The 25,905-nt window shown below is 37.8% G+C and overlaps 2 protein-coding genes across 9 annotated transcripts in view; both read left to right on the top strand.

Moving 5' to 3' along the window:
* The first annotated feature begins 305 nt into the window (after positions 1-305).
* On the top strand, positions 306-4,551 carry fam3a (FAM3 metabolism regulating signaling molecule A). Of its 2 annotated transcripts, none has more exons than XM_043224952.1 (10): positions 306-550; positions 898-978; positions 1,056-1,163; positions 1,595-1,618; positions 1,713-1,839; positions 2,150-2,208; positions 2,294-2,344; positions 2,425-2,509; positions 2,667-2,793; positions 3,973-4,551. In XM_043224952.1, the coding sequence occupies exons 2-10, from the start codon at positions 966-968 to the stop codon at positions 4,069-4,071; spliced, it is 693 nt and encodes a 230-aa protein (XP_043080887.1). In that variant the 5' UTR covers positions 306-550; positions 898-965; the 3' UTR covers positions 4,072-4,551. The 2 variants fall into 2 exon arrangements, with proteins under 2 accessions (XP_043080887.1, XP_043080888.1); XM_043224953.1 differs by having other exon boundaries at positions 1,716-1,839.
* A 1,583-nt stretch (positions 4,552-6,134) lies between these two features.
* Positions 6,135-25,905, top strand: part of si:dkey-151g10.3 (serine/threonine-protein kinase WNK3) — a 43,574-nt gene continuing 23,803 nt past the window's right edge. For 6 of the 7 annotated variants that reach the window (XR_006247782.1, XM_043223953.1, XM_043223955.1 and 3 more), the window contains exons 1-2: positions 6,135-6,542; positions 15,940-17,008. Coding sequence is in view for 6 of the 7 variants with exons in the window: in XM_043223953.1 (XP_043079888.1) it covers positions 16,310-17,008 (699 nt within the window). In the remaining variant the exon portion in view is untranslated. The remainder of the gene's footprint in view (positions 6,543-15,939; positions 17,009-25,905) is intronic. The other variant, XM_043223958.1, reaches the window with a different exon arrangement.

Below are 25,905 nucleotides of genomic sequence, written 5' to 3' on the forward strand. Positions count from 1 at the left end.
CCCCGTGCTTTCGAATAAGTCTTTTAAATTACTTTAAAAAACTATATTAATTACTTTGCCACTGACAAGTTTACACTAATAAAGATTTGTTATTGTACATTTGAATACGTGGTTCTGTTACAATGTCCCAAAGCTACATTATTAAAGAATGTCTTACTTTGTATTTATATAAATAACAATATTTTGAATGAATAATGTGTAATTTGCTTTTAAGTTAAATAAACGTTGGCGCAAAATAGAATATTTTTGCATATTGGGCGCGCACAAAAACCACGTGATCATAATTTGCAGCCAAAACCGGAAGAGTGTCATCGGGATTGGTGTATTGGCAACAGATGTACGCTTGTGGAGGACACTGAACAAGGATATCTCGTTATTACGGAGCGCTCTATAAATGTTAGTTTTATTGGATGCTGACTAATTCAGTCGACACTGCTTTTAAGATGACCGTGCTGCGTTGAACGAGATTTAATTTGTCGTGACAGAGTGTTAAAGCACAAGGGGCAATCTGTTTCACGAACCTGCTGCACGGGATTACTGCAGATTTTAGGTACAGCGCTATTTTTTTGTTTAAATTCACGTGTGTATTATGTGTTTGACTTCCATGATTGCCGTCCCATTTTAAGTAGTTGTTTGAGCATACTGTAGTATGAATCTGGTGTCTAGGTATCAATTCCAGGGAGGTTTGCTTCCCAACTGATTAACAGGTCTAGTGCCATATAAGCGGGGACTGTTTAAAACAGTAGTATGTTTAAAATATGTTCGCAATTAAACGTCCAGCAAAACACTATTTGGCAACAACGGGTTGCAAACTTGCTCAAAACTATGTATGAACTCTGTTTGAACTGCATTTCCTGAATGACAGACTGCTAAATCTGTTTTTGTTTTTTTTAACAGTTTGTACTCCACAAACAGAATCTTATCACATTGGCCACTTCCTGAGCAGATTTTGACATCTGTTGACCATGAGGTTTGCAGGTCCGTGCATTCCCATGCTTCTCATATACTAGTTTCCTGACAGCATTGCATTCAAATGACCTTCCTCTGTTTCGCAGTGGCGCTCCGTGCTGTTGCTTTGGTTCTTCTTTTGGGCTTTACCTGGCTTCTAGCAAATTCTATGCTAGGAGGGGATGGGAACTCCTTGATACGGATGCTGTTTAGTGGTAAGGACGTTGCATGTTTTGGGGCACGTACAGCATTTGTAGTTGAGCTATATCCGATGCTAGTGCCATTTATCCTGTGTGTACACACAAAATGAGAAATAGCTATTTTAATGTTATTTCAGTTAACATTTCAATATCTTAAAATAGAAACAAGTACTTTAAAATTGTAATATTTTGCTAAACTACTTTTACTATATTTTTTATTTTTAATCAGATAAATTTAGACTTGCACATAAAAACAAACATGAATCCAAGTAGTGTGTATTTATAATTTAAAAAAGCATAATAATAACTTTTTATTCATTTACTGAAGCATAATAATGAGTGCAATAAATACTTGTATATTACATTTTATCATGGGCGACCACAAGATTATGTAATATAATGTCTTCGTGGCTTAATAGTCATTCACAAAGATTTATCGTTCATAGGTGGACAAGAAGAGCCCACTCCAGGTAAACTGGCTTTTTACGTTTAAAAACATGCATTTAGACATTTTTCACGAGACATTTTTAGCAGTATAATCTTGCAATGCAATAACCTCTCCAGCAGAACCTCGACCACGCAAGTACAAATGTGGCCTGTCTGCCCCGTGTCCCCCCAAACATCTCGCCTTCCGGCTGACCTCTGGGGCTGCCAACGTCATCGGCCCCAAAATCTGTCTGGAAGATAAAATGCAAGTGGCCTGCCCTTTTTCCTGCTGCTTAATACCTGTTGGTCTCTTCAGTTTAGCTTGCATGAGCTCCCTCCCTATTTCTTCTTCTGTTTCCACTGGTATTCATCATATCATCTTTGCTTTTCTCATGGCCGTCACTACCAGACTCATAATCTTTTTGGGGAATGTGATTCAAGTAGGCGTTTGTTTCTCTTTCCATGCTTTTTTTTTTTTTTTTATTCATAATCCATTTTCTGACCCTTCGTGTCCTTCTACCGTAAAATGAAATGTTTTGAAATGCTGTTTGACTTCTGTTTGTGTGGTTTTACAGTCTTGTCAGCAGTGCTAAAAACAATGTTGGCAGGGGGCTCAATATTGCCTTAGTAAATGGTACGTCTCTCGTGCTTTTACGCTGCTATATTTTTGCATGGGTTGTATATGCATTGTTCATGACAATTCCATTTCCATTTCTCAGGGGTTAATGGAGATGTCTTGGAAATAAGAGCATTTGATATGTGGGCAGGAGGTAAGTCGACCTTTAGGGATAAGCGTTACTTGAGGTTTTCTCTGGTCATAAAATGAATTCTTTCTCTTTCTCCGTGATAGAGGTTTCAGAGCTGCTGAAGTTTCTTCGTCCTCTCCATGAAGGAACGCTAGTATTTGTTACTTCTTTTGATGACCCGGCCACCAAGTAAGACTTTACTTCTGCAACCTCTTTTTAAAAAAAAAAAAAAAACACCAGATTTTTGTTTTTTTTTTTTTTTGTATCGCTCCTAAACCGATAGCGTATCAGGGGCTGTTTTCCTCCATTGTTTCTTGGATGTATTTATTGTAAACCACATTCACAGGTTAAATGATGAGGCTCGGCGGCTGTTTGAAGAGCTGGGGAGCACAGCAGCGAAAGAACTGAGCTTCAGGGATAGCTGGGTGTTTGTTGGAGCCAAAGGAATAGAAAATAAGAGCCCATTTGAACAGGTAGGATTTTTGGGAAGAAGTAGGCAAAGCTGGCAAAGTCAAGTCGTTGTGAAAATCAAGTTTATTTATTTATTTTTTTCTTTTCTTTAGTGTTTTTAAAAACTCTTAAAGACAGATTATGTGCAAAGTCAAGTTGTTTTTTTCCTCCCAAGTGTGTTTTTACCTGTCTAGTCCCTTTAAATTGTGAGGCTGGACTTTTCGTATCATTAGCATATTAAAGAAACATTATTAAGAGGGTACATGTTATTAACAGTTTGGTAACATAGTCAAGTTAAATGCGAGACACATGAAATGCATTGCCTTTCTGATACACGTCTTGTAAATTACCCTGTATCATTTTTTCGGAAACCGTTTTTGTTTCAAACATGACTGAATTAATCCAATATTGACTAATGCCATTGTGTGTAAAGCTAACTACTTGAGTCAACCGAGTCACAGTGAAGCAGGTATTTCGAGCCGGTGTGTTTGACTGGAGGTGGGGACTCATTTGCATATTAATGCAACAATACCATATAAAAATGTTGAGGTGCATTTAAGGCAAGATTAAGATATTTTAATGGGAAAGGTCGTTTAAACATTTTGATTATCAGAGATTAGTTTTATGGAATAAAAATACTACTCAAACTGAGCATTATAGCATCAGAACTTTTCTGTCTGAATATGGTTTTATTCTGCAATCTTCACCTGAGACCATCATGAAATGATGAAGCTGCCCCTTTTTCCTGTAGTTGAACCTAACCCCTAATCAGAGCCATTTGCTAAAATACATGGGAAAACTCTCTTCCTTGTAATTTTCTGAACGTTCTAGTTTCGTTTAAGCTTGGTCTTAAATTGGCTCTGCTTGCTGGCGCGCTTTGTATAATAAATAGCTTCTAATATTATTCATCTGCGAGTCGCTTTGCGCTAAAATGTCTCGCTAAATGTTTTAATCAGTTAATTACTGTGTTTCTTTTAACCAAAAATGGCTGATAAAAAGCCTTTGCGGTGTCCCACTTCATTCTAGCTCATGTACAATCAACATTCGGCCAATCCGAGAACCTTTTAGTGCAAATAGAGCTGCGCATAGATGTTTAGGAAAACGTGTCTAAATGAGCAACAGTAAAAAAAAAAAATGAGGGAAGAGTTTTGTTAATCAGTGCATTTTGAAGGGTTAATCATTTACAGTTTTGTTTCTTTCAGCGAATGAAGAACAGTAAAAGCAGTAATAAATATGAAGGCTGGCCCGAGTCTCTGGAAATGGACGGCTGCATTCCTCTGCGTGCTCCTTTAGAAACTTAAGGCCTCGTGGGTGCTTTTGAACTGTATGAACACTTCTAACGTGAGGATCAAGAAGCACTATGTACAAGCACAACTCAGCTGCCTAAAGGTTTTACTCATCGGATGGTTTGAAGTCAAATTTTTTTTTTTTTTTTTTTTTTTTTCCTTGTAGAGCCGTCTGTTTCTTTTCAAGTCTGCGAAACAAATTGAAGATAGAACTGAAAGTTGTCTCGTCCTGTGGAAGTAGAATTGTTGTGAATGACAAAAGGTTTGTTTTTATGAAGGAAAAATACAGACGCACAGAATATTTTTTAACTATTTAATTTGTATGTTTAGAAAGGTTCTATATATAAAAAATGTGTAAAGTTGATGCTGTAAAAAATCAGTGCCTAGCGGTTGTTTTGAAGGATGCCATTAATATGCATTTGCATTGAAAGAGATTGTTCTACACGTGTTAAAGAATGTCCAGAGAGTCTATTAAAATTTTTCACCTTTTTCTAATCCGTGCTTGTAATAAGATCTGTTGCAATCTCAGTTAAATCGCACCAATGTTCTTCCGTGCTCGTTTTGTTCTTTGTAAAGTAATGCACTGCATAGACAACTCTGCTGGCAATCAGCCCAAAGGTTATTCATGTAGATTTATTTAGGACAGCGTTTTTTTGGGGGAGGATTACATTTGTCTTATCTCATAATAAACTCTCACAGATGTTTATCCGCTCGTGTTTGAGCAGCGTATCAGTTGGCTGTTGAAAACGTCACATTTTTTTATTTTCCAGCCATCAAAACGCAATGGGGTTTTAGCAAATGATACGTTTTCTACTAAAGGAAGTGACTTGTGGCTAGTTTTGTTTCTGCAGTTTCGCACAGTAAACGCATTTACAGAAGCTCGTGATCACGTGTGCTGGCGGCGCATTAAAGTCACCCGAACAAGCACCATGGACAGCGGCGTTACAGTCCTTCCCCACTAGAGGGCGGCAGAGAAGCGAGGATTTTAAACGGACCCTAAAATGGCAGGCTGGGCACAAATATAAAAGTATTTTTAAACTTAAACCAGTCTTACGTAGCACGGGTCTGTTGATCTTCGCTCCAGAGATATTTTGAGAATTTCCAATCGTAAAATTATATACATTGATATCTTTTAAAAAAAAAAGAGCATACATCAGTGGTTATTTGTTTGTTCAGCCTTCAGAATGTTAAAATCTCAATAAAAGTGCCCCATATGACTGGTTTTGTGGTCTAGGGTCTGATTTATGGAATTCATTTCTGTACTTTTAATGAATATGTATTGCTTAAAACTAACTTAACTAGTACACGTTATATGTGTAGTATATTATATATTAAAATATACTATATCCAGCTATTAGTGTATTCAAATTAGTTTTTTCCCCTCCCCAGTATCTCATTTACTAGACACTTTCTTAATAATCTATTCAGTTGTTGCCGTTTGTAGATTTTAAATTATTACAAAGAACATTTACATTTAGTCATTTTGCAGACGCTTTTATCCAAAGCGACTTACAATTGAGAGTACAATATGGGAATCTGTGGTTAACATATTAACAATACACCTACAGGTTTACAAGTACTTATATTAGTCTGATTTAGTACCACTAGCATGTCCATTTATCAAAAAAAAAGTATTTGATTTCCATATAGTTTTAGTAGGCCTTATGGGCTGTGTATTAGCTTATCTGGCTAATAAATTAGCATACGTACTCGAATAACAAAACATTTTCTGTTTTAGTTATATAATACCTTTTGCTTTTATACATCACGCATCTTATATTAAAAAACGCAAATGGGTGAAATTGATGTAACATATTTTCATAATTATGGCCTTTGTCAAGTGACACTGGATTGGGATATGAATAGAAAAAAAAAATCACAATTAAAGTAAACTCAGGCATGCCCTTTATTCTAATAAGTAACAACCCTAAATGTAAATTAATTCTATCAGAATGTCCAGATCTCATTGTTTAATCGGACATTTACTGGGACATTGCGCGACCTCGCGTGGTCAGACAGAGGCGGCGGCGCGCATAGTTGGAGCACGCGGTGCGAGCGAGCGAGCGCGCGCGCGTCTGTCTTTAACCGAAAAAAAAGAGAAACGATTGTGCTCGATTGAACGAACGCGAACGCCGCAGCGACGGACGCTGCTCCGCAAACGATGTAAAATAAACCTACGCGAACACGCAGCCGTTACATTCACCGGCGGGAAGGTGTGCTGATAATCTCGCGGAAAGGAAGAGCAATATGTTTTTTAACAGATGATGTGTCCAGGCGGATTTGCAGGGTTTAACGACGCCGCTCAAACAAGAGAATCAAACGCTCTCCCAAGGAAAGGAGTAAACACCGGCAACCCTACACGACAAATTACGCTCATATCCAACGAGATGCTGACGAACTGTTGAGTCTGTAACATAAATTGGAGAAAGCGAGACCTTTCGACGAGCTGCTTCAGTTTAAATAACGACAGAGGATGCAGCACACCGGTGAGTAACGTTACCGTTGAATGTTGTGGTAGATTGCCATTAGCTCCCGGTATTAAGATGACTTGTCTTTATAGATATGAATTGTTCAATAAAAAACGCGTCTTTAGCTTGCTGTATATGTCTCACGGGCATACAGGAATCCAAGGCAAACATAGCTTAGATGCTAACACAACACGGTGGTGCTGAAATAGATATTGGCAGCGGACGAGGCGAGCGATATTATCACCGCTTGAACGGTAAAATTGAGGTGTTTCCATTTTTTTTATTAGTCTGCTTTTTACTTCTGATGCCGAGAAGGTTTCCGCTCTTGGTATATTGCCTTATATATATTCTACATCCGTCTTGCTAACCGAGTCAATGTAAATGAAGACTGGATGTGCAGCTCAGACAGGCGTTTGCTCTCTTATCCGTCTGTATTATGTCATATGCTGCCGTTGACAGATTTTCTTATGCTAATTGTCAGTCTATCGATTGCTGGTCTTTCTGTTTGTAAGTTACAGCCTAATAACATACGTCTTTGTGTTTTTTAATTTTTTGTGGCTTCCATATCTTCTGTTGCTATGTGTTTTTTAACTCAAGGCATTGGCCACTGCTGGTCAGTGGCTAATAGATGGTTCCAGTGTAATAGTTGAGCTTATTTTTTCTTTGGGGTTTTTGTTAAAGGGTATCATGATGTCGTAGGACATTTTATATGGGCCGCTGACAAATAAGAATGTCCGAGATGGTGAAAAAAAAGAAATCTAGCTAGTTTAAATGGGCAAGTTCTTTGAAAATAACTGGTGCCGTTTTATACGAATCAGTTTTGATTTATGGACAAAAAATGTACAAGTGGTTTAATCAACAAATACATTAGTCCTTGCATGTAGAATAAATGTTCCAAGTGGTATTTAAAAATATTTTTAAAGTTATTTATTTATTTATTTTTTTAAGTCATAATTTTGGTTGAATATCAGGTGGGTTTAACTAGTATTGTGCCCTTCGAACTGACCTAATGTGACCTGCCTTTTCAAAAATATATAAAAACCGGGGTCTAAAGCCAGGCACTGTTTTACGGTTTTGTTGTGACATGACATCACAGTTTTGCCACCTAGGCATTTTTGAATGTGCATTGAGAAAGAGGTGTTTTAATGCATTTTAAATGTAATTTATTTCTGTCATGGCAAAGCTGGTCTTCTGTATCACGCGTTCCTCCAGAAATTATTCCAAAATGCAGATTTTTCTGCTCAATAAATATTCTTTATTTTTTTAGGATAAATAGAAATTTGAAACGGAAAACCTTTCTAACATTTTAAATGTCTTACCGTCACATTTGATAAAATTAAACTAAAATAACGGTAGCGTACAGTAGTTTAGACAGTAGCTATAAACGCATTGCTATGCTGATAAGCATAAGAGTATATAAGTGGAGTTAAAAATCCCTTAACTTCAGTGCTCATCTTCCTCATATTCTTTGATGGATAAATCAAGAGAAGCTTACTTTAGGCCCCCAAAAGCACAATAGTAAGCCACTTATGTATAATCCACAGTTCATCACGGCAAGCTTTGATTAAACCGCTGTCACCTAGATTATATCATAGACTGAACAAAAAGAAGGCAGTATCTAGTCTTTTTTTCTTCTGGTTCACTGTGTACCCTACCCTCTGTGACCATAGTGACACCCACTTTCACATGCTTGACCTAGATTGGAAAAAAAGTGTTTGTTGTATGTTGTTCTTGGTGTTACGTAATAAGATCTGAAGAACAAACTTTATACCTTCAACTCCAGCTGTCACACTGCTGTAATCTACACCTTGCAATATTTCAAGCACTAGAATTTATTTAGTAATGTTTAATGTGTTGCTCTCTTAAATGGATCCACTTCCTCAAACTTGTACTTTGAAAAGAGTGCTCTGTATGTTCAGTTGGATTTAGAAAAAGGTTTTTAATTTACAGCTGTTTTCATTGTGAATCATAACACAGCCTCCCTTTGCTAGAAATGTTTAATAGGCTGTGATTCAGGAATGAGTATAGATGTGATTGGTAAAAAGAAATCAATTGTGACAGCAAATTATCCAGCCTACTAACATCAGTGCCTAAAGCAAGCGCACGGATCCGCAATGTCAAATTATACATTTGATGAGTATTGCCTTGAGGATCAGAATGAAATGACAGTAAACAGCTGACCAGAGTGAGACCTGAAAACTGACCTTTTCATCTCGGGGTGAACTGGCACTTAACTAAGGCGTAAATTATGTAGATACCCCTGTAATCCAAGACAGTCACCACATGTCTGAGGGTCCAGTTTGAAAATTATGTTTTGTTTTTGTTTACATTCCCTGAAGCTTTAAAACAAAATAGAAGAGTTTGCCACTTTGCCCATAAAATGAAACATCTGATCATTTACTCACCCTTGACCTGCATCGCTACCTGTCTTCTGGCAAATGCAAAAGAAAGAAAACAGATTCCCTGATTGTCTTCAGGAACATTTTTGGCGGTGAGAAGTCTCTTCACATCCCGATAGCAGCCATTAGGGTGGAATAAATGTATTTATTAGGGGTGTAGCAGTACACAAACATGATGGTTCACAGTTTGGTATGGGTTGGTGCTACAAGAGAAAAAAAAAACTTAAAGTTTTTTTTTGGACCATAAAATGTTTGTCCCAAGTATTTTGATTGATTAACCTGCCTTTCAACTAACGTATTTGTATAACTCTGCACACACAGAAAACTCGTTCATGTACGTTATGCTGCTGAGAACGGCAGGCAAACATCAACATGTATATTAATACACACACACACACACACACATTAGGCATATGCCTGTATCGCTTTTTCATTTTGTGTTTAATTGCTAATACTTTTGTCATAGTAGACGGTATTATCACAATACTTAAATTTAGTTGCAAAAAAGTCTAGTAGTTTTAATACCTTTTTTTCTTATAGCAAAAATATAAACATTTAAATAAAATAAAGCAATAAATGTGTATCATGAAAATGTAGAAAGTACAAAAACATTTACACAGAAAAGTGCCAAATATTACATTTGTAGTTATGTCCTCTTTTGGAAGTACAAAGAATGTAGTTTCACTTTCGTGGTAAATACTACAGCTAGAATAATGGTTCCGCCGCCTTTCTTTGTCTAAACATTTGGGCAGTGTTTGAATATAAACCCACTCTGTGATGTAGAAAAGTGGAGGCGTGTTTAAAAGCGTTTTAAGGGGGAAGGGACAAGTCCTAACATTTATGAAAAATATCTGTTTGGTTTTAAAAATGTAATCTGTGCAGCTTCAGGGTTCTTCTCTATGCACTTAAAGCTCGTAACTCTCCAAAGAGAAAAGTACATTTGAAATGTCGTCATATGATCCCTTTAAAGTATTTAGTCCTGTGATGAACACCGCTGCAATTACAAAAATATTAATGCGCAGCTGCTTTGTTTACTGCGTTTCTGGGTTAACCGCCGTGTTTCGGCTATTTAGCGCTCTCTGCTTTCAGAGAGTAAATGTGCGCTTTCATTCAGCATGTCTCACATGTTCCACACATGAGTGCACACACACATAAAGAAACACAGAAAGAATGCAGTAACTGCATTTTTGTAAGTTACAGTTAATGGGAAAAGTGTTCTTAATGCATTCTTTATGTGTGTGTGTGTGTGTGTGTGTGTATATATATATATATATATATATATATATATATATATATATATATATATATATATATATATATATATATATATAATAATATTATCTCATTTATCTCATGAAACTGACAAACATACATGCTAGTTGGCTGTTAGCTGTGTTCAACCTTGTTTCCAGGGAACAACAGATTTCAACACAAGTTTATTGGAGGTTTGTTATGTCCCCTCCTTATTCAACCCCCCTGGAAGTCTGCTTAGGTCCCCTAGTGGACCCTGGCTCCTTGATTAAGAGCCTCCGCTTTAAGCTTGCACTGGATTGAAGTCGCCTGTGCATTGTCAACAAAAAGCACTCTACTTGCTTTGCACAATTTATTTACAGTTGAAACAATGTCTGACACTTCAGTTTCTTTTCTTATGTTATTTATTGCTTTGGCTGATCTCATCATACTCATATTCTGCTCCACGCCTCTTCCACTCCCACATGCCCAAACTTCAGTTGGTTTTGTTGTGTTGGAATTTTGTCTATTGTCACTGCTGTCACTCACACTCACTCCAGCACATATTTTATCACGGGAAAATCTCCCCAACTCTTTTTGTGTGCGTGTGTATGCGCGAAACCCCCTCCTCCTTTATCTTCCTCTCTTGTTCTCATTCACACACATTTTTCCCACCCATTTCAACACAAACCCCCCTCCTTATCTGTCTCTCTCTCGACTGGCTGTCTAAAACCTTGATGTCCTCTCACTACCCACAATCCTTTCCTGTCCCCCCTCCTCCATTTTATCCACACTTTTTCATCTAGATTCATCATTGCTCAACCCCCCAAACCCTTCTGTCTGCCCCCTCCCTAAACACACACACACACACACACACACATAGATACACACACGCTACGTTCCCTGGCTCCCTCTTTGTCTGCCTCAGTAAATCAGCAGAGCCTGCTCAGTTCCAGGGGATTAATGTGTGTATGCCAGTGAAGAGAGCAATGAAAAAACTGGGAGAGGCAGAGAGGACTCGATTTTTGTGTAGCGCCTGTTGTGTTTGGAGTTTCAGAGCTCTGTGGGAGCGGGCAACATAGCGTGTGTGTGTGTGTGAGACAGAGAGAGAGTGCTTTAACAACACAGTGCACTGATTAGCTGTACCATTTGTTGAAGAAGAGCTTGGTGTGGCACGACAAAGTGAAATCAGGTACTTTTAAGAAGACCCATGTCCAATGTTAGCTGCAGTTGAGCCACATTATAAGCCTGTTAGACCTTTTAAACCCACCTAGAGAAAGCACTTGCACATTTCAAAGCGGATTAATTCACAGTCACGGATATTCAAATTAGTGATACATCTGGGTGAGGTTGAACGCCGTATGTCATGATGAGTCCCACATGCTCCACTGACAGATGAGAATTTAGAACAACAGAGCTGCTGTACCGAGCTAAACATCCTCAGAGGTGATTGGGCTTGTCATATCCACTGTATGCTAAATTACACAGGCAAGTTAAGGCTACTCTGATTTGTCTATGCCTCCAACTTTGTTGTGCATATGAAATGCTGCAGAAAAGTCAGGCTAAAATATGCAGCTGTGACCCGCCTCAGCTCGTAGTAACAGAAGCAGCAGAAATGCAGGGATCATAATTGACAGTAAAGACTTCTGTAATGTTCCAAATGATTTCTGTTTTAAATAAATACTGTAATTTTAAAGGTTATATTTATCAGAGAGAAATGCGGAATGTATCATGGTTTCCACAAAAATATAAAGCAGACAAAGCAGTTTAGCATATCAGAATGATTTCCGGAGGATCGTTTGACACTGAAGACTGCAGTAATAATTCCTGAAAAACAAGCTTTGATTCACAGGAATAAACTACATTGTGAAGGCTTAGTTCACCCCAAAATGAAAACTGTCATTTATTACTCACCCTCATGCCGTTCCAAACCAGTAAGACCAGTTATTATTATTATTATTATTATTATTATTATTATTATTACAAATCTTTAATTTATTTTCAAATCAAGAAAATGCAGACATTACTACCATATTGCTTAACTTTTAAAATAGAGGATAGTATTATATCTTAATACTTAAAATGTACAAAATGAGTTTCCTTTTTTTCTTTTTTTTTTTCTTTTTTGTTCAGTGACCAAAAACCACTCAGTTAGCCTAATATTCTTATTTATTTATTTTATATTCGGATTCAGTAGTTATTAAATTTCACTTCTGTCTGTCACACAGCACAAGCACAATTTGAAAGCCAAATCACTTAATAAATATAACTAATTAACTAATTGTGTACTGACTCTACATGCTAAATCATATTAAACTCTCTTTAGCAAGACCAAAAATCTTCCTCCTCAGATGTGACAGTGAAGCCATAGATTCAGTAAAGGAATATCTGATCGTGACATGAGCTGTAAACCTGTGTGTCAGAAATGAGGTTTGGGAAAGAGAGAGAGAGAGTTTGAGTGATGTGCCTGATGTATGTGTGTGACATTCTGTAATCGCTCTGTCCGGTATATAGTTTTCATGGGAACTCCTAGCCCTGAGGACACAGGCAAATAAGCTTGTGTTTAAAGCAGCACTTCCTCCTCTCATGGGTTGTTGATGTTGTTGCTTCATGCCCTTCTACAGCTCAACAGTCAACTCTCTATTCATTTACATTTTATTGCAGTGCAATAGCCCAATTCTAGACTACTGCCACTCTCTGAATCATCACAATCATCACGCATGAGAAATGAAATTTAAACACCTTTCAGTTGATACCTGACATGCCATTCATGTCATTTTCATTGTATGAATGGAGGGATTTTGAAGTTTAGGAGGAGTGGTTTATGTCACGTGAATGTAGCCTGCATGCTTTTTCACTCTAAAATGCCTTCCTTTTTGTATATTTAGGAATAAAGTTTGTATTTGTGTGTGTAAGGGAAAGACAGACAGGATCTATTCTTTCAATTTGCATTTTATTTCGATCTCATCTGCTGATGGTTTTTAGATAAACCAGAGCTGCCAGCTGAACTTGCATTTCCAGATATTGTCCTCAGTCTATAATCTATAAGCAAGCACTAAAGCAAAATGTGAAGAGACAAAAACATGAGCAAACTGTTGTGCTAGGGCTGCACGGTTCTTGCTAAAATGCAAATCACAATTTTTCTACAAGGGAATTGAGATGAAAATTCTTTAAAAGATTCAGTTTTTTTTTTCAACCAAAAAAACAAACAAAAACAGTACATTTAGTATAATAAAATGCTGGAGTAGCAAAAAAGACCCCTTAAAGTGAACTTAAAGTTTTGTACAGGATGCAGAATGCCCTGCGCTAGCTGCTAACGTTCAACTATTTTTAACTTTAATGAAGACGAAGCGACAAACCATCGTAGCGCGGCACAAACCATTAAAATGAACGGGTTTCGCAGCACAGCGCATTACACATCCTGTGCGAAAAGGCCAGTACACGTCATGTGAGTGATAGCGGAACACGGCCAATGAGGGAGAGGAGAAAAGTGATCGAGATTTATGAAATGAATAGTGTTTTGTTACAAGGGCTGTGTATCGGCAATGAATCAGGCGATGCCATACGTATCACAATACAGGGGTTGCAGTACGATATGTTGCAATATATTGCTGAGATCTGACTAATTACGGGTTAAGAGGAGTAATGACCTACAACAGATTCGGAGCTCACTGATAAATGTTATACTGCAAGATATGCTCCCTTTACACAGAGCGAGCGCAAAATCGAAAGTGAACAGAACGGCGTGAGCGCTCATTCAAAAGAGATTTAAACCCTGCATATTGAAAGCTGCTCCCTGATATGGGAACATTATATGCAAAATTGGAATGTTTGTGGGAGCAGGCGGGACTGGACAAAACTTGCAGGAGCGGAACACTGGCATTGTTTAAGATTAGAGATAAGATGATATAAACTCAAAACCTAACTGATATGAAACAAAATATTCCGATTACTCGTGTGTATTGATATGTTCTTACATTTAGAAATGGAATGGCATTTATGTATGAATCAAGATTGTGATTTTTATTTTTTTTTTTCCTTGATTGATTGTACAGCCCTATATTTCATAAATTTCTTGCCATTTCTCCTTCACTTCCACAACAACAGAAAATGATTGGTTAACCTGTCTATAGGATTCCACCTCTGAATAAGGCTATTATTAGATTGTTGTTTGTAGTAAACAAACCTGATTGATGTGGCCTGTCAGAAGACAGATGGGCATGACAAGAGGAGAGCAGAAAATAATGATGTCACTAGAGAGAAAGAGAGGGAGATTGAGTTTGTGATAGGAGGTTGAAGTAGGTTTTATGGGTCAAAGGCAGCATTGAATCTTGTGAGAAACCGTGTCAGGTGTTACAGTGTCTGAATAGACCCAGAGAACACAACTAGAAGAACAATAAAGATCCATTCATTGTAAACATTAGAAGCTGTAATGCTTCCCGTCTGGGGGCTATATTGCTTTGGCTACAATTAATAATCCTGTTTTTACTGCATCTGATACCTTAGTGATGATCTGCGGTGGTCACTCATGTTCATTCTGTATCCACTCTGCCTCTGAATTATTTAACCCCTAAGGGCCATCATGCCATCATTCATTATTAATCAATCACAAGCTGCTGTGTTCCTTTAGTCTTTCAATGGCTAATATTTATTGGCACTTTGTAGATTTGTTATGCACCGGTACCGGTCATGCTTCTGGACGGCTTAATTAATTACTGGATTAGTCTTGTAAGTTGGTTACTTTGTCCTGCGTTTGAGGGCTCTTGTTTAGAATATAGATGGGGTTCTAGTAATCTTAATTGATGTAATAATTTCCATGAGTTATTCTAGCTGCCCAAAATGCGCATTTGAATATTCTTTTAGTGATGGTAGAGAACAGGCACAGATTTTTTTCCCTTGAGAAATGCAGGCCCAGTGATTTAACCAATAGCTGAAAACCCTACCCTCTTTTTATGTGTGTTCTAAAATGTACCAGAAATTAAGTAACTCTTTTTTATATATATATATATATATATATATATATCAATGTTTGAGTAAGTAATAAGTAAGTTATGTATAGATTGAGAAAGAATAAGCTTGAGAATAAGTTGAAGATTTCCAATGCAGTTTTTAATCAAGGTCAAAGAACTATACTTAAGAAGTTGTTTTGAGTTAATCTACCTATTGAAAAATATACTATACCGCTGGGAGCAGTACATATTTGTATTTATTTTAAACTAAATTAATACTTCCAATTAAACAGGAGACATTAAATTGTTTTAAAGTGACAACAAAGACATTTATAGTGCAAAGAACATTTTTATAAAAAAAAAAAAATTGCTGATCTTTTGAACTTTCTATTAATTAAGCAGGAATTGATCATATGAAATGTTTCTAATCATCATATTAGAGTTATTTATGAAAAATCATATGATAACAAAATTGGAGTAGTGGCTGCTGAAATTGTCTTTGCCATTCATTTTAAATTATATAGATAACAGTTATTTAAAAGCCTCTTAAAGCCATCTTGGTCAAAATATATCAAACCATTGAGAAGTACCAGTACTTTTACCTGTATACAAAACTACATAGTAGCCAGAAAGAAATGCTAATTTTAAAGAAAAACCTCAGGCTTTTACATCTGAACTCTTGGTACAGACTCTTTGTTAGAAACATAAAAAATATATATTTATAGCATATCATACAGTATAATGAAAAATTTAATCCCTACTGTGACTTTGTTTATTAAATTAAGTCTGTTTAAAATGTTCTTACTCAGTGACGATACCATGTGTTTTCTTTTGTAGGCTACACCTGAAAATCCTCCCTCAGCGAAGGCCATTCACTTGGGAATCAGTCATATCTGAGCCAGCTACAAGTATCTCTCAGCAGGAAATGGAGATAAGGAAAGTTCGCAGCAAAAACTGAATTAACCTGCAGATATACTTGGAAAACAAGCACCCTCTGCTACTCCTGTGAACATCGAGCACACGTGGAAGATTAGGGGCACAGAAAAGAGCAAGTAAATCTTGTCGTTGACAGCTGGCAACACTGGAAGGAACAGCTGAGGAACTTTATAAGAGGGTGAAAGGGTGATCACAGAGTGAGAGAGACGGGGACTGACAGAGAGCCAGAGTGCAGGAGGGGGCGGCGGAGGAGTGGGAAAGGTCAATCGCCATGGCGACCGACCCAGGAGAGCCCACTGCCACGGAGGAGTCCTCTGGAGAGAAACCTGATGGAGAGAGGGAGGAGGAGAGTGACCAGGGGAACAGGGCCGCCAGGGAGAGAGAGGGGATGCACAGCACTCCGTCTGATTTCCCCTCCTCCCAGAGCCAGGAAAGGAGAGCTTGGGGTGCAGGAGGGGGAGGTGGCGGAGTGCAGGACGGTAAAGAAACAGAGGTGCCGGCCAGACCTCTGACCTTCTTCATGCCCTCCTCCCCAGCAGCCGAAGAACCGTGTCGGAAACGGGAGAACAAGCGCTTTTTCCGGAAGAGCGTGGAGATATGCGAAGAGGACGACGAGGTGGAAGAAACCTCTGGCGCCTCTCACAGCGCCCCTCACCTCGAGTTTTGTGCCTCCGACTCTGTTTTTACCAGCGGAGCCCAGCAGTTACCCACCAGTGCCTCGGCTGCCTTGGGTGAGGATGGCACTCAAGGCACGCAGGATCCCGATAAGACCGGCCTTACGGCTCCTGCTCTGAAGGGGAAGGAGAGAGATAAAGAACAGGAAGAGGAGGCCGAGATGAAGGCCGTAGCCACTTCACCCGGTGGTCGCTTTTTAAAATTTGACATTGAGCTTGGCAGAGGAGCGTTCAAAACAGTTTACAAAGGCCTGGACACGGAAACCTGGGTGGAAGTTGCCTGGTGTGAACTGCAGGTGAGACTTGTTTACTCACAAACTCACTTTACTCACTCGCTTTGTGTATTAATACAGCTTGAGTGGCAACAGTTCTGACATTTTATTGCTAGAAGGTGGGCCAATAGCGGAGATTAGTATTGGTCGCCTTTCTTGGACAGGAATTTGAGTTGTATCATGTTTTTCAGTCTAAGTGCTTTAGCTCTGCTGGTTTGAATTAGGATGCTGTTACTCAGGAGTTTTCCGAGCTTGTTGGTGAAATCTTAGCCTCTTGTGTTTCTCTTTAGGCTGTTACAGTTGAGTGCAGTGAGAACAGTAGAAAAAAAGAGTTTCAAAGTCAGAGCTCAATAGCTTTATAGATTACACAGAGACTATCCGTGGGAGAGAAGGGTCAAGCCTACTCACGGCGCAGTGAACTGGACAAACAACAAGGCTCAAAGAGGCTCTCTTGTTGTGAAATGGGAATCTTTTTGCCTTTGCCACTATGCTGAACCTATTGTTGCCTACTGCAGATTGCGTTTTCTAGGAAAAGTCGTCACTGAATAACTGGTTTTGCCACAGGGACCCAACTGTTTCATAATGCATTTGTAAACAGAGGGCTATGTAGATGGGACTGCATTGACCATGTATCACAACAGACCGTGTGACATACAATAGCTTAGCCAGAATGCCATCAGAAATATTTCTGTGCCACGTGTCAGTTTAAATCCTCTCATGAAGCAAAGTCTTTGAGCTCATGCAAAACGGCCAGCTGAGAAGAAAGCCTATTGCGTTCCAACGCTAAAATGTTCACTACAATAATTAACCAATAAGGTCCTTTTAAGGAGGTTAATACCAGCTATGTAAGAGGCTTAGTGATTCAGATTATTGATTAAAAGGTTGAAATGGCATGTAAATCATGGGTCTGATCAGGGGAGATTATGTATTGAGAGAATATAATCATTTGCATGGTTCCACCTTATTCAAATGTTTCATTACTAATTTATTCTTTAAACCTCTCGGTGAGAACATTTGAAACAAACAAGAACATTTGAATATAAATCAGTAAATTTAACACACAACTGCTGTTAGAATCTGTTTTGTACCTTAACATACGGACAACCACCAGCCATATGAAGAATCAAAGCTCATCTTTGCCACAAGCAAAAGTATATGTATATATTTGCACATGTATATAGAAGGCACAACACAAAACAATTAAATAATGCAATAAACATTCATTACACAACAGAAGATGTAAAAGCCCACATGTACATAACTGATAATCATGTTTTTTGTTAAGAAATTTTGTTTCAAATGTGGAATGTCAGACAGGAAATATCAGTTTACAGTTTTTCACTGTAAATTATACATTGATTTATTCTATTTACTTGCAGCATTGTACTGTTAAATTATGTTAAATAACTGTTTAGATGTTTTACAGTCTTTCCTTGTACATAGTACATAGTTTGAGTTTTTTTGGAAGATTTTAATGTTAAAATTATTTTATTATTATTATTTTTTTTCAGTGTATATATTTAAATATTCCACATTTAATTATTTACAAAATGCATAAAAATAGATAAAAGATTATTTATATATATATATATATATATATATATATATATATATATATATATATATATATATATATATATATATATATATATATATATATATAAAAAAAAGTAGCGTATTTTAATAACATTTTAAAGTCTTTTGTTTCTCTGGTGGCTTTTGATCATTGCATTGATCATTTTACACAGCTAAATTTGACAGACCCACCATGCAATTTATAATCCTACAAAAACATGATTAAATCCAGCTATCCAGCAATAAACTGTTGTTGTTGTTGTTGTTGTTGTTGTTTTCAGGCCAGCCTTGTTATTGGCCTACATCATTGTCTTTTTGTTCATCGTGGATGGACTATGTTCCTTCTTCATAATGGAAAATTTGTTGCCGGTAGCAGGATGGAGGCAGAACAAAAACAAAGAATAACAACATGCCAGTGTATTTTTATGCTAATTCTACTAATACGTGTACAAACAGTGGGCTAATAAGGGTGACTCAGATTTAATTCTGTTGTAGATTCAAAAATGGAAAACAGAAAGATGTTGAGAAAAGGTTTAACACTCAGTTCTATACAAACAACAGAAAGACAAGCAAAAGGTACCGCAGTGATCCGTGTCGGTCAGTATCACAGTAAAAGAGGAACAATGACATATGGCAAAACAGTGACTGAATGAGCAATCTGATATTTATTCTCGGTTCTCTCTCTTTATCATGTGTGGTTTGTTTGGTGTCTTTGTGTTGAAAGGTTGGGAGTCATGTGTTTGGCTTGGAGCTAATCCCACACACACTCAGGGGCCAATCCGCTAAACGGTTGCACCGCTTTACTTTGCAGTGTTTAAGGATGTGTTTGCTTATATGATATAATTTTAAAACAATCCGGCCAGCGTGTGCAAATAAACGCAGTTCATTATTTTGAACCACCCTCATCTTTCTCTTCCTTAAGTAAAGTAAACATAAAGACTGTTGTCTGCGCACAGATACAGTGGTTGTAATATTCACTTTAATCCTTACGGTATGTGCTTTAATCTCTTGACTGAGCTTGAGCAGATGAATTCATAATTTAGGAGATAGTCTCTAAAACCTCCTTGACCCTAACAGTTCATGCTGCTGCTTCGAGAGCAATGTGATACAGAACTAAACTATCCGTCTCCTGAAGCAGAGTCCTGATGTGAGCTGTTTGACACGGTGTGGTTATTGGCATTTCCCAAAAACCCTGGGAAAGAGGCAATCCCGGACAGAATGAGATGCTGTGGAAACTTTAGGAAACGTTAGGAAACTGTATGTGAGATGATGATGTTTTGTCTTCACTCGGGTGTAATGAATAGAATATTGAATCAAATTACATTATGCTGAGATTTAGCCAAAATTGCAAAAAAGTATTGTCAAGAAAATGTAAGAGCTCTGTGTGTACAATACAATCGAAAGTGATGAAGAAGACAAACGGAGGATTAACATGGCATCAGTCCCAGAGAGAAACTGAGTGGTTAATGCTAACCACACACACCTTATGTATGCATGGATGCCCATGCAAGCTGATCTAATGCACTTACAAGGAATCATAAAATGCCTCTGCTTTATGCTTTTGGACTTTCATGGGAGTAGAGTTTCATTCATTTTTTTTTTAAGCTTCAATAATAATTTAGGTAATTCTAAAGAGCAAGGATGCTCATCCGAATATCCGAGGCCTCGTGGTTCAGGTAGCCTTGCAGATATTTAGTACAACAGCAGGATTTCCTCTCACTGTTTAAAGCTTTCTGTTATCGCTCTAAGTTTTTCATTTCTCACTCCCAAGTGAGAGGAAACCCTGCTCTGAGCAATTCTACATAGAGAGAAAAAAAGAACATGCATCTCTTTCTTTCATAAAACCGGTTCCCTGCCACAGGCAAAATCACACAAATCCATTTTAATTACAGTTAACATAAGCACAAAACTGATGATTTGCAGTTATCTCTCCTTTTTAATGAGCAAAATGACTTCCTGGGTATTATTTATTCCCATGAAACAATCCTTAATAGTCTGATAAACGATCAGATTTCTGTATTGATCGAACCTTCGTAACTCCATGCCTAATTGAATCACGAGAAACGACTTTGTTGGAACTGGTTTCAACATTTTTAGTACCATCAAAACATCCTGTTCTAACCCACTCGTGATTACAGCATGCGATGGTTAGAAGAACTATAAAAACAATGCCGTGGCGCTCTGACTGAGACGCTCGAACATGAGACAAGTGAGGTGTGAAGAGTCCTTCTCACAGTAGGCTTGCATATCTGGTAACAACAGCCTGCACGTCTCGCTTTGTCATGCTCTTCTCTCAAGGCATTTATGAGTTTTTTTATGTAAACGAAAGGTCGAAATGCATAGTTTTTATTAATGAAACGCTTGACATTTTCTTGAGTGGATGTCTGTACATGTAAATAAAGACTTGCTTGGGAGTTCAGTGTGTAATGTTTGAACATGGGCAAGGCCTTATTTTGAATAACCTGGTTATGTCAGTTGATATGAGGTCTGGATTGCTTTCGCTGTTATTTCTGATTTGGAGATTCGTCCCCGTTTCCAGCATTCATTTCATTATGATAGAAAATCACCTATTGATGTACGTTGCATAATAATAAAGGACGGCGTAGGTTATTTCAGAACAGTGCTACTCTGCACGACCTCACTGAGTCCAGACAGATTTGTACTGGGTGCCAGTAAGAGCAGCAGTGATGGTTAGGAGGCATGTTGTTCTGTCGTTTCCGTGATGATTTTGTTCTCTATATGGCCTGGATCCAGATAAAAACGGACAAGTGCATAACCCTGTAATGTGAATTTAGCTATTTTTGCAACTATAAGCCGAGCAGAGCTGGCTAGACAGATATTCTTCCACAGCCTCCAGGTTGTGTGTTGAAGATGTTTCTGTCTGGCCTGCGTGTCCTTTAATGACACCTTACCTTTAAAAGCTTTAGAAGCTAAAAGTTGTTTGGTATATCACTGCAGGAGAAATGATGTTTACTCTGTTGTTACTTATGTGCAACTTATCTGATGTGTATGTGAACAGCTCATCAAAACCTCGTCCCACACACTCGCACACATTTGTTTGAGTATTATGTTAGCGATGCACGATATTTTGGTATCGTAGTATCAGCTAAATAAATAAATAAATAAAAGGGTTGTATTGGAGCAGGGGTCAGATTTTTTTGTTTTTTTTTTTATTAAATTACAAATGTAAAAAACAATGCTGTCAAATGATTAATTGTGATTTATTCACATCCAAATTAAGACACACATGCATGTGTACATTTAAGCAAAATTTTATGTTTATGTATGAATGTATGTTTATATAGAAATTAAATTGGAAAATATTTACGTGATCATGAATGATTCAACACTGCCTGTTAATTTTTAATTAATTGCGATTTATTACTTTTTATTTACATAATGTGTAAATAAAAAGTAATAAATCGCAATTAATTAAAAATTAACAGGCAGTGTTGAATCATTCATAATCAATAACATCTAGGCATATTTAGAAACAACACATTTCAGTTTATCCCTCTTTTCTGCCTCGTATTAACGCTTTTAGTGAACATATCCTAAATATATTGAGTTTATGTCAGTAGTAATTTCTTTCGTAATATTTTATGTTGTGTGAGTGCAGATGCAACTCAGATTTATTATCATGCCGTGCTCTACTCCTTGCAGCTCTATACTGGCACGTGAACTACAGTGTTGTGTGCCTTTTGTTATGCGTGTGTGTGGGGCGTACAGTGTTGTAGGGGTGTTCTCTCTGTCCGTGTGATTGAGTATACAGGGTGATCCAGGGAGTTAATTACAGTGGGTGCCTGTCAGGCCTGAACAAAAAGCCTGCACAGACAGCACAACTCACGCAGAAACACAACTGGCTGAATGCAAGCAGCCCAAACCAGACCAGTCTGCCCCAGCTCAGCTCCTGCCACAACAAAACACACTCCAGACTATAGAAAATGTTTGATTTTAGACATTTTACAAGGAATAAAAATAAAATGGCATTTCCTTGGTCGCTAAATATACTTTACTAGCCGAAATGGTATTCATACAATGAGTGAAGCACTCAGTATATGAATATTCATATTGTATCGAGGTCTTCTTTGGCTTTACTACAGTCCGAATGTGGGCGGTATGAAGGATCATGTGCTCTGGAAGTAGTGGTCACAAAATCCATTGACTAGACTTATGTGATTTTAATTATGCATTTATGGCATCATGTGAAGGTTCATAATAAAGCCAGAAATAAGAGCTTTTTAGTTTTTTTTTTTTTTGTTGTTGTACTGTCTCTCTCTCTCTCTCTCTCTCTCTCTCTCTCTCTCTCTCTCTCTCTCTCTCTCTCTCTCTCTCTCTCTCTCTCTCTCTCTCTCTCTCTCTCTTTCTTTCTTTTCACCCCATCAGTTGTGGTCAAAGTTGATGTCAGACATTCACTGACATCATGTGGCTCTGAGTAAAACAGAAACCGAGGCAATGGCTCAGTGTGAACATCTTTATTCTGATAGCAGAGCTCCGAGCCCTCTGTTAAATACAGAGGCCAATCCCATCTGTGCAAAAGGTCAGTGTCCTCAACATTTCAGCAGGATCACTTTCAGACGTACAGTGTGTTCAGGCTAGGCCAGTTTTTAATGGTGATCTCAGTAAGGAATGGTACTTCTAAAATATGTTTAAATCATTGTCACATGATGAGATGAAGACTCATTTTAGACAATCGGTAATTTAATAAAATCTATTTTGCGGAGCAGGTCACATTAAGATCACATGACTATCCTACTAGAATTCATTTTCTCTTTCCGACATTTTTACTCACAGATTTCATTAAATCATCTAAAACTATTAGATTATTTTCAAAATTGAAATAGTTACCTTTTCTAGAACTGTTTTTGATACAAATGCTTAATGACTCCTTGTCTGCAATTTTTAGTCATTTGGGAAAAAAAAGATAAATGAGTCACTATCAACAATTTTTAGTCATCATCATCAAACATCAGTCTGTTCAGTTATTTCTGAAATGTGCTCCTTTTATGAGTAATACATTTTCATTTTTGCTCTAGCTATTAGACTAAGGCCCAATCTCATCATTGTTGCCCTGATCACATATGAAAATATGCTGTGTAGTCAGTAAAGATCGCAAAAAACGTTAGCAAATTTTAGCGCTTTTTGGGGGGTTTGCTTGCTTTTGGAAACATTTTTTTGAATAAATTGATACACCATTGAATGTAAATTCAAATCTTTATTAATGCCAATAATGCTCACATTTATGGGCCTTTGCCTGGGCAGCCAGGTTGCGGTCTCATACCCCTTTATTTGAAGTGTTGTTTTAAAGGGCTATTTGGCCTTTGCCCCAACCAAAAGCAAATCAAGACACTCCTACCCCTTCACATAAATGCAAAAAACAAAGTGGTAGGGGTAAATGTAGAGGTTAGGGGTAGAAATGGGATTGGGCCTTTTGATATTATACTGTAAGAAAGATTTTGTCACACTGAACATTTGCGTATTCAAACTATCTAAACATTTCTTGTCATGTTTGTTTTCACTAGCGCACACACATACACGAAGACAGGCATGTGTCTTCATTGCAATGCATTGAGCTAGCGGGTATTATGTTGCTTTTGCCATGAAGCTGTATTACAGTGAATGTGTTAGTAATACGAGCTGATCATCCACCCTCCCTTGCTTCTTCATTGCAGTTAAACCCAAAAGGCGTATCGACTAGCACAATAATAAAAAGATGATAGTCGTGATTGCTTTACACATCCACAGGGATCAGAGAATTCGTTTACATTAGTGAATGTGGATGGCACAGCTAAACTCAATTTAAAAGCCATGATGTACGTATTGTGTACTAATGCATGCTTCTTATGTTTCATCAGCGCACAGGGAGTTCAGCAAGCATTCGTGTGTAGTGTTTTTGTGAGCTTTTTACAGGCTGAATAGGCGACAGCTCCTGAGGTGTTTCTTTTTGTGGAAAGGGTCAGGCTGGCTTAGGCTTTACACTGTTTACGGTAGCCTGAGCTACTGGAGCCTCACCTGACAACTGAACAAACACGTTGCCAAACTGAGCAGATGCAACTTTAACATGGAAACTCAACTTGCATAATGTTTAAAGTGTGGTTGACAGGTTGCCTGACCGGTTTGTTTCTCATTTCAAAGTGCGGCGCAGTTCGCGACTAATAAGCCTTACATATTGAATGACCCAAACTCATTGCCAAGCTTTATTAAGCGCTATGGTCAGTGATTTTTGCAACCTGGAAGGTTCAGGTTCAAATCCTGTATCTGTTATTCCATAAAAGGTAAATTTCAGGCCAGATAGCGGTATGTGAACACAAACAACATCCATCTGGTTTTACATGACATGACTAATCACTCACTTTCTTAGTTCTCCTCCCCAACGCTGACCCCGGCTGCTGAACATAATGCTTTAAAAGCCAGGACAAGACACTGTCATGAAGGGGCCAAAGGAACGGTGAAACTCAGACAGACAGAGGCGCCCTTACAAGACACTAACTCAGCATTTAGGGTTCACCAGCAGACAAACACCGGCACACACATGCACAGATACACTATGATGTTAGCTTTTAGCTGCTAAGCTCAGCATGAATTTTCAATGCACCACAAAACAGGAAGAATCTGTCAACACAAAGAAACCTTGTAGTGTTGGAAATGTATGGTCAAAGTTCAAGGATCGAGGTGATGCTTTTAGTGATGTGTGGGTTTGTTTGAAAGTGTTTGAAGCTTTGTTGATAGCTTTATGATTCTGAATGATTCTTTTTTGACATTTACTAACTTGAACATTTGATCCCACCGATCTAAAATATTCGATTACAACCTTCACTAGGTCTAAACAAATTCTGTGTACACATACAAGAGGTAGGGGTACATCCATTCACTGGTGCATCGTCATGCTTTCCTAAACGATTCCGGATCGATCCTCAAATTCATTGGAATTTAAATTAATTATTAATAATTCTGGTTATTGAAAATGCTTACATAGGGCAGAACATTACAGATAAGTGCCTCACTGTGTGCAGCGCTACAAAAATTGCATAGAAGGCATATCTGCAGTGGCATTTATACCACGAAAAGTATGCTTGCACTGTACAAACAAGCACACACAGGAGCATTCAGCACCATGCATAATCTGCACAGAAAATCCTCTCCAGATTTCTGATCAGAGCAGACATACTTTAGCATGGTGTTTATGTGGAACCTTCACAGAATTAGCATAGACACCTTAATAAACATTTGTGCCTTTACTCTGTTGCTGAAGAATTGTTGCTGAACTGATTTATTATAGTTTTGGAAGCAAATTTAACTGAAAATAAATTGAGTGAATATGCTTTAAAAATCTTAAATGAATGAAT

The sequence above is a fragment of the Puntigrus tetrazona genome, chromosome 23, assembly GCF_018831695.1.
Source record: "Puntigrus tetrazona isolate hp1 chromosome 23, ASM1883169v1, whole genome shotgun sequence".
Lineage (NCBI taxonomy): Eukaryota > Metazoa > Chordata > Actinopteri > Cypriniformes > Cyprinidae > Puntigrus > Puntigrus tetrazona.

Bases quoted from the DNA above. Each gene is read 5' to 3' on its own strand.
- fam3a (XM_043224952.1), top strand. The intron at 2,209-2,293 runs GTACGTCTCTCG...TCCATTTCTCAG, and splicing joins CAATATTGCCTTAGTAAATG to GGGTTAATGGAGATGTCTTG. The intron at 2,794-3,972 runs GTAGGATTTTTG...TGTTTCTTTCAG, and splicing joins ATAAGAGCCCATTTGAACAG to CGAATGAAGAACAGTAAAAG.